This window comes from Engystomops pustulosus, chromosome 2, assembly GCF_040894005.1.
Source record: "Engystomops pustulosus chromosome 2, aEngPut4.maternal, whole genome shotgun sequence".
Lineage (NCBI taxonomy): Eukaryota > Metazoa > Chordata > Amphibia > Anura > Leptodactylidae > Engystomops > Engystomops pustulosus.
In genome coordinates this window covers 131,970,183-131,988,473 of record NC_092412.1, presented here as the reverse complement: position 1 = coordinate 131,988,473, position 18,291 = coordinate 131,970,183, and the positions used below count along the sequence as shown (strand labels likewise).

Genomic DNA, 18,291 nt, shown 5'->3' with positions numbered 1-18,291 from the left:
CCATCTCCATCTTTGTGCCTAGCAGACTCACCAGACTCACTGGGCTTTGATAGACAAGAGATTTGTTAAGAAGCTAACCTAGTGACAGGTTCCAATACCCTATCCTATGCTGATTTTATAAATGCCTTTATTGGCATTTTGCATTATTCTAAAGCATTTCAATAGTTTAAATAAAAGTTTATTTCAAATTACCTGGCTCCCTGTGAGCAGCATCTGAGGGAAGGGGGGTGTGGGTATCTGCAGCAGCCTGTGTGCCTGTGTCTTAGTCTTCTCTTCCACTCTCAACCAGCTTCCTCCTAAATCCATGTGCATTGAGCAGACAGGGGAGATTTCCAACCCCCTACCAACATCACCTTACTCCAGGACTCACCACTTGCTGCTGGCAGTGAGCCAGGTAATATGAAAGAAAGTTTTAAAGTAATAAAGTACTGACATGATTCAGAATGATGAATATATATTATGACTGTGTCTCACCCGGGTGTAGCAAACTCGTGTGAAAGCAGCCTCATTGGAGGACAAAACCCATTATTTATCCACCTTGGCAACCTTGCAAATGTTTCAATGCTCCCCATTACACCATAAGGTACAGCTCCCTGCAATAACCAGACTCCATCCGAACATAAGGCAGTGGTCTTCTCTCTCGGGGGCCTGTCCTACCTCATCTCTCTCCCTCTCCTCTACCCCTGTTCCCCCTAGCCTCTTCTTTCCTCTCTTCTTTTTCCTTTCCCCTCTTCAATTCTCCATCGAATATTTGGGCCCTTTATGGTTGATTGATTTCAGGTGAAATCTTGAATTTCTTATGATTGACAGCTTCACGGATTTTTTGATAGCACCTACATATTTACTTACATCATTCTCTGTATCTGTCTGTGGTCTTTGTCGTAGTCTGCTGTGACTCATTTGAATTTCTTGTATATTAAATACATGAAACTTGTATTCTTCACTGTTCACTCATATAATAATAAAAGACATTGGAAGGTATTTATCATTGATTTTTCTGGGCTTTCTTGGGGTCTCAAAAAAGTCAGACCTTTTGTGTCAGTTTTCACTACTAAAATTTCCCGTGAAGTATATCGCCGTGGCAAGCCAGATTCATGACTTGTGACTTTTAAAAAACTTGCATAGTTACTCCATTCCCCTGCTGGCATATTTGCTGCAACTTCTTATACATTTAGCGATTTTTTTCTTTTTTTTTTTAAACCTGCTAGACTGCAAGTAGAGCATATGAACATTTATTAAAGGGCCAAAGCCACTTTAATGAATCTGACGGGTAGCGGAAATCCAAAGTCAGACATAGAACTGTACCAAGGTGCCAGACTAAGGATAAATAACCCCCATTGACTGAACTTTTGTTAATTCTATAAACTTTATACGATTATAAATTAATCTATAGTCTTTCATGAAATTATCATATTATCTAAATATCATACCTTCTAGTTGTAAATCACATGGGTTACACTGATGGGTGTGAAGTTTAGTGTAAATGAGATTATGAATGGGAAAGGCAAGAGCGATCACAGACTAGGCACTCAGCAAGAGTGAGTCAGGGAAGAATTAATTGCCAGCTGAGCAACTGTTCTCCCCTCCTACTCCTTATGTGTCATGAGAAGCAGTCTGCCTTTGATGTGTCTGCTGTTCTCTTATGTAGGCCCATAAACATCAAGTGCTCTTCTTTAGACTGATTGCTGTTTCCTACAGAGCCAAGTCATTGTCAGCCTATTTCAACAGATGCTCTTGCTCTTTGTATTACTGTAATTTTGTCTACTTGGATATGAAACATAGCACACTACATGCCATTTATATTACTCATGTACATCTACATAGAAATTGTCATTTGTTTCTTTATGCTGAATTTCAAATAATACAACATACATTGGTGATGGATTATATTGCTATAAATGAAAAAAGATAACAATTTTTTTTATAACAGTGGTCAGTGAGACAGGCTCAGTCAGCTGTATAAAAATAAGAGGTCCCTGGCTTCACTTTTCATGACTATACCAGTTCCCTAACTATTTTGCACTTCCTGGTCCAGCATGACATTTATGCAACCAATCACTGTAGCCCAATTCTTTTTTTAATTAACGGTATATAGCGCCATCAAATTACAGATTCTAGGGAACATTAACAAGTAAAATAAGACACTACATAATAATAATCATAATCTTTATTTATATAGCGCCATCAAATTCCGTAGTGCTTTACAGAATAATAGTAGTCCTATGAAACAAATAGGCTATCTATCCATTGCCGCATTTGTTATTCAGCAATATTTCCCTAAATTTAGACAAGACACATTTACATCCAATGATATTTTCCCTATTAATTTGGAGTGCATTGTCTGACATCAATGCACTGTGCCACGAAGATGGTGCGCCTGATTTCCTGCATGTGTCGCTTCCCCGCTCAGGTCCAAGAGAGTTCACCTTCTTCTTCCTGGTGTACATAACTGCATTGGTTGCGAAACAATTTGAAAATTAAATCCTGCGCTCAGTCCGAATCAGTCGGATCGGCCGACGGTCTGTCCCCCCCCATTTCTGTTGCATAAAAGCCGGCGCCGCTGAGCCAAAATCCGATAACGTGCGACACAATTCCCTTCTAAATAGCTGTCACAGCAACGCAAATCCCGAAATTTTCTAAAATCCAATGAAAGTGCAATCCACGGGACCCTTACTAAATAAGCCCCTATATGTGTGACTGTTTAAAGGAAACTTACCACCACAGATCTACCTTTTAAGGGCTAATCCTCACGTCCCCACAATCTTTTAATAACTTTCAATTCCCTAATATGTAAATCTTCTACAGAGGCTACTGGGGCGTGGAGTAGCCGGAGCTCGAGACACATGTTACACTGTGTTTTTAATACACACCCCCTTGAGCATTAAGTCATATATATAATTTTTACTTGAATAAATATAAGTTACATTTTATAATTCCTTTCTTTTCCACTATGGGTGGTCTAATCTGCCAATGGCAGTTTTGTAAAAATTTGTGAAAAAAACCCTGCCGGGACATTGGGTCCATCTTTGTAAAAATTGCAGAAAATAATCCCACACACAGCTCTGTACACAGAAAAATGAAAAACTTAAAGGATTTTTGAAGTTGGGAGCAAAAAATGAACTAAAAAAGGCTGCAACGCGAAGGGGTCCCACATAATTTCATAAGGCTTCTTGAAATTCATACTTGATGTTAAGGGGGTCGCCTTTCAAGATAGCAAAAGAGGCATTGTTTTCTTTGGCCCATATTGGAAAACATATTTGCATATTTACCAGTGTTGAATTTAGTAATGGCATAACTGCAGGAAATTACAACTTCTGTTCTCAAGAATCAAGAAAGCATGTGAACTTTCTAGTTTCTAGCATCATGCAATGTGTAACAATTGGTATACGATTGGCAGTGCCAAGCCAATGCTAAAATCAGCATAAAATTGTAGTCTGTATACTGCTGAAAATTATCCTATTCCTCAGGGGTCTATTGGTACAGCATTAACATCTGCCTAAACAAATTTGTAAATGGGGCGGAAATGATAGTAATTGCTTTTTAGATAAGTTAAGTACAATTGTAGCTTACATACACTTGTAAAAATGAAAAAATAGATATGCATTTTTTCTCACTGTCTGACATGAAATCAGAATAAACTTTTCCTTCTTTAGGTCAATTAGGATAAGCAACATTTATATTTTCAAGGCATTTTTATTACTTTCAAAAGTTTGACTTGGGTCAAACATTTTCCACAAGCCTCTTACAATAGTTGGCAGGAATTTGGGCCCTTTGCTCATGACAGAACTGTTGTAACTGAGCCATGTTTGTGGGGTGCCTTGCTCAAAAATGGCTTTCTACTTGTGCCTATAAATTTTCAATTGGATTGAGAACAGAGCTTAACAGAGCAGAATTTTTTTTGTTATCCTTAAACCACTTTGTAACCAGTATGGCACTATGCTTCTGGCCATTGTCAATTTGGAAGACCACTTTGTACCCAAGCTTTAACTTCCCGGGTGATGTCTTGAGATGTTGCTTCAGCCACTTAATGTTCTTTCTTAATTTTGTGATCTATTTTGTGAAATGAACCAGTCCATCCTGCAGCAGAACAACCCCACAACATGATGCTGCCACATATGTCTCGTCTTTTACAGTTGGGACGGTGTTCTCCGACTTTTCCCTTATTCCTCCAAGTGTAACGATGATCATTATGGCCAAACAATAGAAGTTTAGCAACGTTAGACCACAGGACATGTCACCAAAAATTAACCACTTTTAGAGGCGTGGCGTGCTATAACAGCACAGCGTTGGGAAACGGGTGCTGTGAGCCCGATCCACACAAGGTGAGTGTTTGCTAAATAAGCCGTGCAAATGGAGCTTAGAGATCAATAGCAAAACTGCAATATACTGCAATACTGCCGTATTGCAGAATGTGGTACAAGCTATCAGATCCTCAAGGGGTGGGGGTGCCTAAAAAATAGCTTAAAAAAGTTCAAAAACTAAATAAACCAAAAATACTATAAACAACATCTTAGATATCCCCATAGCCAAATGTCACAATCCATCAAAATTAAATAAAAATAGTTATTTCTGGCTGTGAGCTCCGCAACAGAAAATAGAGCTCAAATCATTTTTCAATGGTCAATGGTAATTTTAATGATCAAAGGTTCTACAGTACAAAAAATGGCAGCAACAAAAACGTCATCTTGTCCCGCAAGAAATGAGACCCCCCCACCCTATGAAAAAGTTATTGGCATCAGAACATGGTGAACATGGTGAAATTAAGTAATTTTTTTCGTACAAAAGGTTTTAATTTTTTAAATCTATTAAAACATATTAACACCTATATAAATTTGGTATCCCCTTGATCATAGCAACCAAAAAATGAAATTTTAAATGAAAAAGCGTTAAATCGTTAAGAGGTTAAGGTCTGTGTTCCTCTGTGCTTTTGCAAACATTAGTTTGGATCTTTTGTGTTTCTTTTCCTGCTATATTGGCTAATTTCTTTAGACTTTCACCATGATGTTACTTACACAAAGAAGCAGTGCGTTTCAGGTGTGCCTTAAAATAAATCCATGGGTATGTCTAATTAATTCAGATGTTGCTAATAATCAAAAGCTTCCAAAGACATGACATCGTCATAAGAGCTGACCCAAATTGTTTAAAAGGCATAGTAATCCTAGTGTATTACTATGCGTAAAACTTTTGCCTTTGCAAAAAGTAATGAAAATGTCTTAAACATTCTCTTTCTCTCATTATTCTGGCATTTGGCAAATATAAATAATTTGGGTAATCCTAATTGAGTTACACAGGAAAGACTTATTCTGATTTTATGTCTGCCAAAAAAATAACACACCAATACGCTAAGATGAAAACACTTCCATTATTGTTTTGATCCTCCCAGACAGATTTTGTTTACTGGACTGCAGCAATGATGTTCCTAGTACCCCATGTCGCTGTTGAAGCCAGTCCCTGGCCTTACCCTTGTTTGAGTGGTTTGATATCACAGTAACATTACTAAGTAATTTTTGACTGACAAAATTAAAGGAGAGATACCACAATGGTCTTCTAATGTCAAGGAAGTCCAAGTAAGATGTTTTAATTGAAATGTGTAAGCTATAGCTTGTCTGCAAGCACGTTATGTCCCTGACTTTGGTGTATGCCACCGTTCATACAATACTAATGTGAAGAAATAAAGTTGATGATTATCTTTTTATATACAACCGATCTGAAGCTGGAATCTGTTATTGTCTTGGAGTACTTAGTTGTTGCCTGAAGCCCAGGTTTTCCTTCACAGATACGAAGACTTGAAACTATGGTTTGCTCAGGTGAGCTGATATCTTGACATTTAGAGATCAAGATAACTAATGATAATTTGAAATGCAATACTTTTCATAAACCAACAGCGAAAAATAGCTTTATACTTAGTACAAGTTGTCATTTAGCCAGTGGGGCTCTTAAACACACTGTCACGGGTGCTCCTACGACCTAGCATGAGTATGCTAGATGTGTATCATGTATGTATGTATCGTTTATGTGTTGTAAGGTGAGACAAATTGTAGCCACACAGAACTGCGATCTGGTGTGGATGTTGACACTCTTTGAAAATTTTGGCTCACAAATTTAATTCATCATTCTTGGTGACTTTACAGCATTAAAGTGGTGCAGAACTATATGTTAATCTCTCCCAATTTGTACGTGAATGGAAGGATAGAAAAGAAAACATAACATTAATAGGTCAGAATCAGAAGTTGTGTATTTGGACGAGTTATTTTAGCTATAAATATGTTAGATAAAGTTATGTTTATTAATGATGTAATGATAAAATTTTACAGGGAAGTGAAAAAACTATTACGTAAATAAATTGTATAACTGTCCTCTCAGAAAGGCAGCACACAGTAGCTTGGCTTGTACTGGAAAGTGATAAGTATGAAGATGTTTAAAATTAGCAACTCCTGGTGATGAATCTGACCCAGTTTAGTATATATCCTTTCAAATCTAATCTGTAAATCCTTACTCTCTGCAGGCAAGCTCTAGCATGTCACACAGTTCATTTAGCAGTTCTAAAAATGGCTTTGGCTGAGACTGAAGTTACATAGGTCATTGGTTGTTATTGTGGACATGGTTTACGTAAGAAGATAGTGGGCATTGACATAAATTATGTGATTCTTTTAGGTGTAAGATCATCTAAAAGGGCATCATAAAGTATTTTGAATACATGTAAAGAACATAATTGATATTTACAATGTATACCAATTAAAAGGTGCTGTGTAAATCATTACTTTTTGTATTGTTTATGTTTTGTTGCTAGATAGATTTAGTAGTATTTTCCTTCCTACTAGGGCTAGAGTAATTATACCGTATCTTGTATACATCTATTACCTCATCAGCGCTAGCATTTCATTTTAAAGGGGTTGTCCATTTTTTTACATAAATTGCCCATGTGCCTTTACCGCCTTAATAATATTCTATGAAAGTTCACCAATTTATTCATCATCTCTGATACTTCCTTTAGTGTTGTGTGCCAACTCTCTGTGCACTCTGTAGGATCTTTGTTTACATGTATCTTCACTGATTAATAGGAGCGACCTGTAGCAGGTGAGTTATGACTCATTCTGCACATTAGGGCTCATCTACTTACCCCATCCACGGAGTTCACCGAAAGTGCATTGTCCGACGATGATGCACTGTGCCGCGATTCACAAAGATCATGTGCCCAATATCCTGCATGTATCGCTTCCCTGTTCAGGTCCGACAGAGTTCACCTTCTTCTTCATGGTGTATCTAAGTACATTGTCTTGCGACAAAATTTGAAAGTTAAATCTCGCGTTCAGTCCGAATCAGTCCGACAGCGTGGCCCCAATTTGTGTCGTATGGAAACCAGCAAAGCTGTGACAAAAAAATTGTGCGCGACACAAGTCCAACGAAAGTGAGCAGCGCGACCTTTAGTAAATGAGCCCCACTGTCATTAGGACGGACTGAAGGAGTGAGAAACAGGAAGTTGTGTATATGTGCATAGAGCAGGGAAAGGCTGAAGCTCTCACAGGAGGCAAAGACACAGGTACATTTACATGCATAGACATGAGATTTATTGAAAAGTGACCAACCCCTTTATCTTTTCCCAACTTGAATTAACCTACCAAACACTTCTCTGGCATTCTTTTGTTCATGTGTACTATCTTGGAAGCTATGAACTCTTGATTGTGAACTACACTAGGGAATGCAATGGAATAGACACTTATTGATCTCTGTTATTTATGTATGCAGGTATATGCAGTCAATTAACCACTTAATGTCTCCCACCTAGATGTTTACATAAAGTAAGCACTTTATATATTAAACGGAGCACTGATCAGTGAGCTCCTCATTTTTTTTACCTTTTTTTGTTTTTACAATATAATTACTAGTGATGGGATGTTCGCTAATGAGTTGGCACAGAGAGCCAGCTCTTTTAGGTGAATGAGAGGTGTTGGCTCTGCCCTTAGAGCCTATGGCTTACTTAACCCAGTCCATATTCCATGACCACGTCCCTTTTAACACTGAAATTTTGTGTTAAGAGTGGAGTGTGGATGAGTGGCTGGCTGCCTGAAAACATTTCCCTATTTAATTACATAGGAATCTGTTTAGGAGCCAGAAGAGCTGGTTCCTTATAATGAACGGAGCCTAGGGGCTCACTATAAGGAGCCTGACTTCCCATCACTAATAATTACAAATTTTTTTTCAACAGATTGAAATGTCATAACCAGTACATTTGCTAAGATGTTGTTGATGTCATCAAACTGTGATTATAGTACCCACATGGGCATTCTGTTGTCCCCAGAAGGTTTTACATCAATAAGGGCTCCTAGGTGCTTTATTTTAGACCTAAGGAGTTGTCTAAACCAAAATATACCGTATATACTCGTGTATAAGCAGTTTTTCAGCACAAAAAAATGTGCTGAAAAACCTCACCTCCGCTTATACACGAGTCAATTAAAAAAATTACCTTATATACTCACCCTCCAGCGGCCCCGATGCTCAGCGCAGCTACCCGATGTCGGCGCGGCACCTCTTCTGTCTTCCCCGCGGCTCCTCTTCTGTCTTCAGTCTTCTGTAACAGCTGACGCGGCCATGTTATCTGCTGGCCAGCGCATACTATGATGTCAGCAGCGGCCGTTACAGAAGACCGAAGAGGAGCTGCGGGGAAGACTTAAGAGGAGCCATGCCGACATCGGGGAGCCGCACTAACATTGGGGAGCAAGCGGAAGGGTGAGTATTTAAGGTTTTTTTTAAGTGCTTGCTCGCTGTATACTTCTGGGGGCTGCGTGGGCTGGCTGTATATTACAGGGGGCTGGCTGGTCTGACTGCATACTACAGGGGGCTGGCTATATACTACAGGGGTCTGGCTGTATACTACAGGGGGCAGGCTGGCTGTATATTACAGGGGAAGGCTGGCTGTATACTACATGGGGCTGGCTGTGTACCACAGGGGGAAGGCTGGCTGTGTACTACAGGAGGCAGGCTTGCTGTATACTACTGGGAGCTGGCTGGCTATATACTACTGGGGGCTTGCTGGCTATATACTGGAAGGCTATGACCAATGCATTTCCCACCCTCGGCTTATACTCAAGTCAATAGGTTTTCCCAGTTTTTGGTGGTAAAATTAAAGGTCTGGGCTTATATTCTGGTCGGCTTATTCTTGAGTATATACGGTACCTGATTTATGTGCTTGCTCTATATTACTATATAGAATGTCATATCTTAAATAACTTTTTATACTACCCAATCTATTTCATTATATGTGACATTATAATGAATATGGGAGAACATTGTTTAATTTTGCATGGAGATTGCACACTGAAGGGGGGCAAAGGGTGTAAAAAAGTTAAAATTCAGGTATTTATAAATTTTTTGATGTATCTCTTGTCACACATCAAGTTAAACTGCTATTGATGGGAATTGATGTTTTATTAGGATTAAACATTATAAATCTGCCATATTTATTGAATAACTTTACATTTTACATGTGGAGACATTGATTTATTGGAAAACCATAACTAGCCTGTATTGCAATGCTAGTTAATGTCAAATTATCTGATGTATTTGATCTGATTTTTCTCCCATAGGAGTTTCTGGCAATCAGATTAAACCCCCTACATTAAGCAGTGCTGGGGCTGAAGTGCTGGGTAATTCAATCTGTGCAATCATTTCATTAGACGCAAGTACCATGACTTCAGTATGCAATAGGCTTAATGGACACCTTCTTCCAAGAACTCTCAGACGATTTATATGGATGGATAAACTTCTCAGGTCTGAAAAGAATCTCAAAGGAGAAAATATAACGTAAGCTTCATATAATCAGATTGCAAAATATTTATTCCATTATATGCTAATATAGTCATTTCTGTTTTATTAATATTGATACTGTACACTGGTTTGAATTTTTGTTTGCATAAACATGATCTGAAGACATGGTTATGATAATATAATTCTAGTTAAAAAAGGTCCAGACTTTTAGGCGGGGAACGTTTCTTAAAAATAGCTTGATGGGATAGACCAAGATCGGGGGCTTCATTTTTGAAACAAGCTTGGCTGTGATGATAAACTACAAAAACTGTTATGTGTTGATGCCATGATATTTCTGCTAACCCTCTGAGGTTCAATTCCAGTGGAATCCCTGGGAATTGACTCCATTATGAAAACTACATCTCTCATTGTGTGAAGGGAGCATTGTAACCTACAGAATTAAGGAAAGGATGTCTGTTTAACAGTACCTTTGCCTTACATGTATGGTGCCGATCAAAAAGGAATTCATGAAAGAAATAATAGTAAATGGAAAATGTATTCCCTCTTCCAAAAGTTCTGAAAATATTATTAATATATTAATGATGTTAGATATTTCCAACATGGGGAAGTCTGTAAATATAATTCTAAATATTCTGTAAAAATATCAAAGTGAGTTGTTTTCCCAATATTGCCACTAATAATAATGCCAAGTCTTTCTGAGAAAAATAAGATCCCTTAAAAAACTTAGATGATACAAAACTGAAGAAGCTAAAGTGGTATCCACAAAGACCTTAAGATTAAATATACTCAGGATAACAAAATAACACATTATCTAATTCACTGTTATTAACAAGAATACAGCATTTCACAGATATAATTCCAACCTGTCTCTCTTGATTTCCCCAGGACCTGACCCTGAATCTTCTGAGTTTAGGGTCAGGAGGATATATTGCCTTCCTGTCTGATGCTACACTGAGCTGCTCTCTGCCTCTAGCCTCCACCCTTGCATTCCAGGACGAGCTCACACAGAGTCCTCCTACTGGGAAACAACACATTGTGAGGAGAGTAAAGCTACAAGCTACAGAAAGATAAGGTCTTTATCCAGGGGAGGGGGAGGGAGGCTTATAGCAAAGCTCTGTATGTTATGGCCGTGGTAGTAGAGCTTAAAATGTAATGTGTAATATGCATCTCATGGATCTCATCATCTCTGATCTCTGATCTCTCATTTCTCTTTCTATGTGTCAGATACTAGTAGAATGTCCAGAAGCTAAATGAAAGTGTATATAAATCTGAACCTTGATAATCTAACCACATTGTCAGCACACAGAATCACACAGCACAGAGGAATTATGAAGTGTCTGATTAGAGAGTCCTTGTCCACACTCTGGAATTTTACACTAAATATCATTGAGTGATAGGAGCTAAAACAGTGATAAAACTAAGTAAAAATGTAAAATGAGTCGGTTAAAATGATCTTTTTTTGTGTAAATGTCACTAATTTTATATAATAGGCAAACCCTCTTAAAGGTTCATTTCTATTGAGAAAAATTGGAAAACTAGATGGCTACAGATCTGTGATCCCGTTGACCCAACTTACTGTAACAGGACCCTATGGGCAACATTTATTAAAGAGTTTGCGCCAGTTTTCTGTGTGACTTTGCACTGAATAGAATGTGCACACTGCTTGCACATGTATTTATAAAGTGTCTGCACCAGTTTTGTGTCACGGCTGCAATGTGTTTGACAAGACGGAAAAAATGTGCATCTAAAAGGGCGCCACATTTATTACTGATGTGCGCTAAAATTCTGTCTGTGCCACAATTCGGCAGCATGAACACAGTGCACCGAAAAAAAATGGCACACACTTCCAGAGCAGTGCAGGATGCACCAGATTAATGAAGACCTGCGCCAATTTTGATGAATCTGGCGCACTCTGCACACTCCACAGGAATACTGCACATACTGCAATTTGCACTAGTTTTGATAAATGTGGGCCTTTGAATTTTAGTTGTGGTGACATTTTACTGGATGAAATTAACATTGCCTTATATTGCAATTCAGCTATTTGTAAATAATTGTTTCTAATATTTGTCATGTGTCAATCTGGGTAAGCAGTTGATAATCTAGAAACAAAATTAGATAAATGGTTTGTAAATCAAGTACATGCTATTTAATCTACGGTATGTAAAAAATATCCAATGACGGTAATCTCAGTGTCAGTTCGCTAGGTCAGCTGGATAGGCAATATAAAACATGTAAAACAGACATTTATATTCACAAATTACTGACAGGACGACAAGAAAGATTCTGACCTTTGTGATGAAAGAAACTGCAGCATTCGGGAGTATATACTGATACTTGTACAAATTGCTGTAGATCTCACTACTTTTTCAGCAGTGCAGAAATGCTGCCAGAGTCTTTTGTCATTCCCTAAGGAACCTTATTTCCAGGAATACAATTTCAACATCTGCTGAATATGATTAGCTGCTTCCAAAGAACCTCCTTCAATCTATAGATAGGTTTTCCAAGAATGACTGCATTTTCAGGCTACAGTGATTGGCTAAATTACAACAGTAACAAACACCCTGTTTCAAGGTTCATTCCATATTATAAAACAGTGATAACATCTGAAAGGCAGAGCTGGTTAACACTATCAATTTTCATTGTGCTGCAGCAGATTCCAGTGTCAGCACTTTCTGCTTGTTACACAAGGTACTCAAGAATAGAACCTTTTGTTTCAGAAAGGAGAAAATACATAGGGGTAACTGGTTTTGCATTCAGAGAAAACATGCTTTTTTAATTTTAGACCAAACTTAGATATCAAATCTAAGAAAACACTAGTTTTGCACAAAAAAGAAATGGAAATTCCCATGTACACTGTTTAAATATGTCTATTACGTCTACCACAGCCATAAATATTCTCTAGATAGATAAAGTAATGTCACAGGCAGATATCAATACAGGTGTATCGCTGTTTTAGCTCCTACAACTGGTCAGTGATGGTCAGAGTGGATGGGGGCTCTCTAAGCAGACACTTCATGATCCCTCTAATGCTGTAAGAAGCTGTGTGCTAACAATGTGCTTAGATTATGAGGGTACAGGTTTATCTACATTTTTATTTAGCTTCTGAACATTCACTAGTATCTGACACATAGAAAGAGAGATGAGACAAATCAGAGTTGAGAGATGATGAGACCCATGAGATGCATATAACACATAACATTCTCAGCTATGCTATCACAGCCATAACATACTCTGTCAGCTCTGCTGTGCCTCCCAACCCCTCCCTTGGATAAAACTTTATCTGTCTGTGGCTTGTAGCTTTACTCACCCTGCTTGTCGGGAGGAAGTTTGTGTGTATGTGAGCTTGTCTTGGAATGTGAGGGTGGGGGCCGCTGCAGAGAGGAGCTCAGTTCTGCCCAACCCTAGACTTCTGATTTAGGGTCAGATACAACAGCAACCACAATTGTGTAAAAGAGGACTGATAGAGACAGGTTGGAATTATATCTGTGAAAAGTAGTATTTTTGTTAATAATAGTGAATTAGAGAATGTGTTATTTTGTTATCTTTAGTATATTTAAGATTCTTGTCTTCGTAGGAATACTTTTTAAGGTCTTGCCACAAAAATTGGTGCATTTAAATCTTAGAGTGACGGCGCGCACGCGCCCTAGGAGACGGGGACAAGCGCGTTGAGCTGGGTCCGATTCGTGTTTTCCCAACGTGTTACCCGAATATTTCCGATTTGCGGCGATTTCCCCTGAATTGCCCCGGGATTTTGCCGCACGCGATCGGATTGTGGCACATCGGCGCTGGCATGCACGCGACGGAAATCGGGGGGCGTGGCCGAACGAAAACCCGACGGATTCGGAAAAAACGCCGCATTTAAAAAAAAATGTGTCGCGAAAAATGCACTTACCTTCACTCAGCCCGGCTCGGTGTACTCCAGTGCGTTCCGATGCTCTTCAGCGCAGCAGCGCCACCTGGTGGATGGCGGAGGAACTGCCTTAATAAATCCCAGCCAGACCCGTATCCAGCTCAGAGAACGCGCCGCTGGATCGCGAATGGACCAGGTAAGTAAATCTGCCCCAATTTGTCCTTTACATGCGTGGAACTTCTATGGGGCTCATTTACTAAGGGTCGCTCGTGCACTTTAGTCGGATTGTGCACTTTTGTTGGACTGTGCACCTTTTTCGGGTTTAATAAGTGTGTGCACTGGGATTGCGGAGCAGAAGACCCTTTTTGTGGCGCAGCTGCCCTGGCTTCCATGCGACACAAATTAGGGGGCATGCCGCCAGACAGTCCAACTGATTTGGACTGGGCGCGGTATTTAACTTTTAAATCATCTTGTTTTTTTATTAATGGTGGTCTGTGGAAAAGTTTTATTATGTAGGTGTACGGTTGAGTTGCCTATGCAAATTTGCTTGGCTGGAATATTTGAAATGATCCCACCAGTTGTGTGAACTGTGAATTTAGACTTGGTTTGCAAAAAAAAAAAAAAAATGTGATCTATAAGCTTTTAAAATATAGTTTTCAAATAATGGAAATAACTTTACAATTGTATAACTTTTACAGCATAATAGAAAAAGAAGCAAGGAGATTTTTTGGTAGAAAACTGGAACACAGATGTGCTGAATTAAAGCTTAGAAGTGCAACACGCTGTCCAATTTCAGGTCTAATTGAGAATGCTGTTGTGGAGGTAGGTAGTGATACAGTGAACAATGTTGTAAGCCTATATTTACACTATATCTAACATAGACTTCTGAATGCCATTACTTATACAGGTATCAGAGATTTTGACTTTATATATGCCTGATGGATCCAAATATATACTGTACAAATTAATTCATGTGTGTACTCATACAAAAGACTTGGTAATAATAAAGTTTGACTGGTACAGCATCACCTATCAATAAGTACAATAATTACATTGGAAACAATCAATGTGAAGTACCTTAGAATGATTAACATTGATTTTTGTAATAGGTTTTACAGTTGAAGCAGCCAACTACCCTATTTGAGTAGCTGTAGGTAACATTTTTTCATCTGAATGAATACATAAAAAATTGTTGTGTTTTTTTGTATTGCAAGTTCTCAAAGATATGTGAAAACAACAACCAGGCAGTAAAATGTGGTTCCAATAACAAAGATAAAGAAGACGAAACTGAAAAAAGAGAGCTGGATCAGTAACAAGCAGGGGAGGGGGGAACTAAAGAAAAAGGAGGTGTATAAGGTTGGTGTGTGCAGCTTGTGCAGCTGCTATCCACACCGGGACCACCACAGGAGGTAGTGACCTTGACATCTCTCTGTAGCAATGGCCAAATCCCTGTTAAGGGGTAAAAGGGGAAAATGTGAGAGCTTCAGGGATAGGGCTTCAGGCTTAGTAGTGTCCCAGAACAATAGGCCACAACCTGCTTTTTGCTATACCCACCAAAGTAAGGTTGACTGGTGTCCCATGAAACAAAGTCCTTGTTGCTCAGGGTGCAGTTTATATCATTCCATGTTGAGAATATTTTTCTGAAAAAATGCAGGACATCCAGCACACTGCTATTTATTTTATCAGTGCTTTATTGTGATCACATCTACCTGAAACATTAAAGGGTTATAGTTAATTAAAATATAAACTAATACGTAATTAGTTGTTGTTTTAAATTTTGCTCCCCTTAGCAGAAAAATGTTTTGGACATACACTATAATGAAGAATTAAAATGCTACTGACATTTTAATCTGTCCATTGATTTTCTCCCAGTGGACCAGACACAGAATGGAAGATGGCGGCTGGTCACGTATCCACATCGCATGTCCTGCACCTACCTGGGCAGGTCATGTTATCATCACTATGTAATGGCCTGGTGGTTAGCCATTACTAAAAAGTTACCTTCAGTGATCCATCTGGTTGTTTGAAGGGAGTGCGGCCAGCTTCCCAATTCTAGCGTTTAGGAATCTGCCGCTAACACCATGGGCCTCCCCTTCACCATCTGTCTGGGGATCTATTACTACACACAGCGGGAATTCCCAGAGAGATCCCTTCACTATACTCCTCTCCTTACTGCCTCTGGCGTGCTTGACCCCTGGGAATCCAGCTTCCCCCATTAAATGGGTTAATGCTGCACACATGCTGGGCCTGAGCAGCAGATTTATCAAGTTGTCTGAAAGTCAGAATATTATCACCAACCAATCACACCTCTTTAAAATATTTATGAGCACTGGTAAAATGAAAGCTGAGCTATAATTGGTTGCCATGGCAACTAAAAATATTCTGACTTTCAGACAGCTTGATAAATCTTTCCCCATGTCTCAAATACTCCAGATTTGGATGCATGGCCAAACAGCATGCTGAACTTGATGGAGCTGGAGCTGAGTCCTACAGCCTCCTTTGATCCCAGATCTGGCTGCCTTACTACTAGCTGGTGTGCAGATGATGAGGACCAAATTTATCTGGGAGGACATTGCTTCAGGTCAGCCAAACCAGGTCTGCCTCCAGCCAGAGGTACCCTCAATATCTGTCTTATCTGCAGAGACTGACTCCAGTGCTACAATATCCCTGAAGAAGCCCCTGATTCTTAATACCCTCAATCTGCCTCGCTTCGTCAACGGATGAGGGAGATGGAGCTAGCCCAACCACGGTTCAGCCTGTGAAATTGTCTACCTTAGTTCTGGTACTAACGGCGTCTGAAGCTCCTGCATCACCAGTGTGGATGTCTACTGAGGTCTCTCATGTGGCTGCATCAGGACTCCCATCAGCCTCCTTCTGGCTGCCCCCACGAAGAGGAGGCTCTTCTCTCAAAGAATTTCTTTACGATTAAGCCCTGACAGAGTTGAAATGGAGGCAGTGCAAGGCCAGTTCATTCCTGGTAGGCAAATCTCCGGCGGCTGGGTGATGTAAAATTAATCCTTCCAAGTGGTTACATATTTTAACAAGCTCTGCGGCTATGGCTTCATCTGTGAGGATGACACAGACAGGGAGGTATTTGTGTCCTGTCGAGCTGTGGAGCAAACAAAATGCTGCATAATCTGCATCCTGGTGAGAAAGTACTCTTCTCCTTGCAGGAAGTGCAACATCCTCCCACCGGCCTCCCTCTCTTTGAGTATCTTCTTGCTGGCCCTGACGGCATGGATGAGGCTTGTTTTCATGGGTCCAAGCCACCATGACATATTTCTGGAGATGGGCCACAACTGCAAGCCAGTCACTACGGTGCCGCCTGGGAATCCAGCTGCCCCCACACTGTCGTCAGGTGCTGGTGGGTGGATATTGTAACTATGTTTGTCTATAGTCAGTTGCTTGCATTGTGTGTGATGTCACTGGGAGGGCATAGCCTATCACAATTATCTGGCGGATACATTATAAAGTAGCAGAGAAGCCTCAGATATCTGTGCTGAGGGGTCAGTTTATGGAGAAGAAAAGTGAAGGTGTGTGAGGCAGGACTGGATTGAATATGCAAGGGGAATGTACAATAGAGATGATTTTTACATGGAGGCGACTGGATGATAATGTACATGGAGGCAATCAGCACATGGCAGGTCATACTGATATAGGGGGGATGGATCACACTCTGGTACACCAGTAAAGTATGTAACACATCCAGTATGGCCAGTGTTGTGATGAGACCCATCTCTCCGGGGCAATGAGCTGTGATTGGTTGCCATGGGCAACTTGAAAAAGACAGCTTAATAAATCTGCCCCAATGTGTTGGATAGTCTCTGAGAGCAGAGCGGTAGACAGCAGCTTAAAGACAGCCGCTTAACCACAACAATATACCACAAACCAACCAACAGCCTACCTGAGGAATGATAGCTTCCACCCCAAACACCCAAGACAATCCATTATGTTCAGTCAGGCTATACATTACAACCGTATCTGCTCAGACAAGAGAGACCTGGAAAAGCACCTCCTGGAGCTCAGGTCTGAATATCTTCAGTTGGGCCAGCAGCCAGCAGCAGAAACAGCTTACTCGCATATAAAGAGCCCCAACCGGAGTACCCCTAGTAGTCACCCGCAGGCCAAAACTAGAGATCCTATGTTGTATTGCCAGGAAACTCCTGCCTGTTCTCCATAAAGATATGATTGTAAAAGAAACATTCCCAGTCCCTTCTTTCCTTTCCTTCCGGGAACCACCAAACCCAAAACAACTTGTTGTCCAGAGTTTCCTGAGGCCCCCATCAGAAAATAGAACCTCATCCTGTCTGCAAAACTTGTTGGCACATTCACACGGGTGACCGTGTACCTGTACAACAATCACAGCAGTTACATAAGATCAAGGGGGCATTCTCCTGCAGGTCTTCCAATGTGGTGTATCTGATAATGTGTGAACAGTGTCCAACCACAGACCAGAGACTTAATCAGCTCTTCAACTCGCACTAATCCGACATTTTAAAAAAGGAAAGATCTCGCAGTGGCCACACATTTCTCCAGAGAGGACGACACTATGGAAGATTGCGGATTACTGTTTTAATGGGACACTTCAAGAAACAGCTCAAAAGGAAAGAATAGGAATATAAATATAAATAATGCAGAGATTCAACACCTTACAAAGTAGTCTAATATCCATA

The 18,291-nt window shown here is 39.9% G+C and overlaps 1 protein-coding gene across 6 annotated transcripts in view; it reads left to right on the top strand.

The window, feature by feature from the left end:
- Positions 1–18,291, top strand: part of LOC140118478 (uncharacterized) — a 197,753-nt gene that overhangs the window by 44,003 nt on the left and 135,459 nt on the right. For all 6 annotated transcript variants that reach the window (XR_011853202.1, XM_072136451.1, XM_072136449.1 and 3 more), the window contains exons 7-8: positions 9,585–9,801; positions 14,317–14,440. Coding sequence is in view for 5 of the 6 variants with exons in the window: in XM_072136451.1 (XP_071992552.1) it covers positions 9,585–9,801; positions 14,317–14,440 (341 nt within the window). In the remaining variant the exon portion in view is untranslated. The remainder of the gene's footprint in view (positions 1–9,584; positions 9,802–14,316; positions 14,441–18,291) is intronic.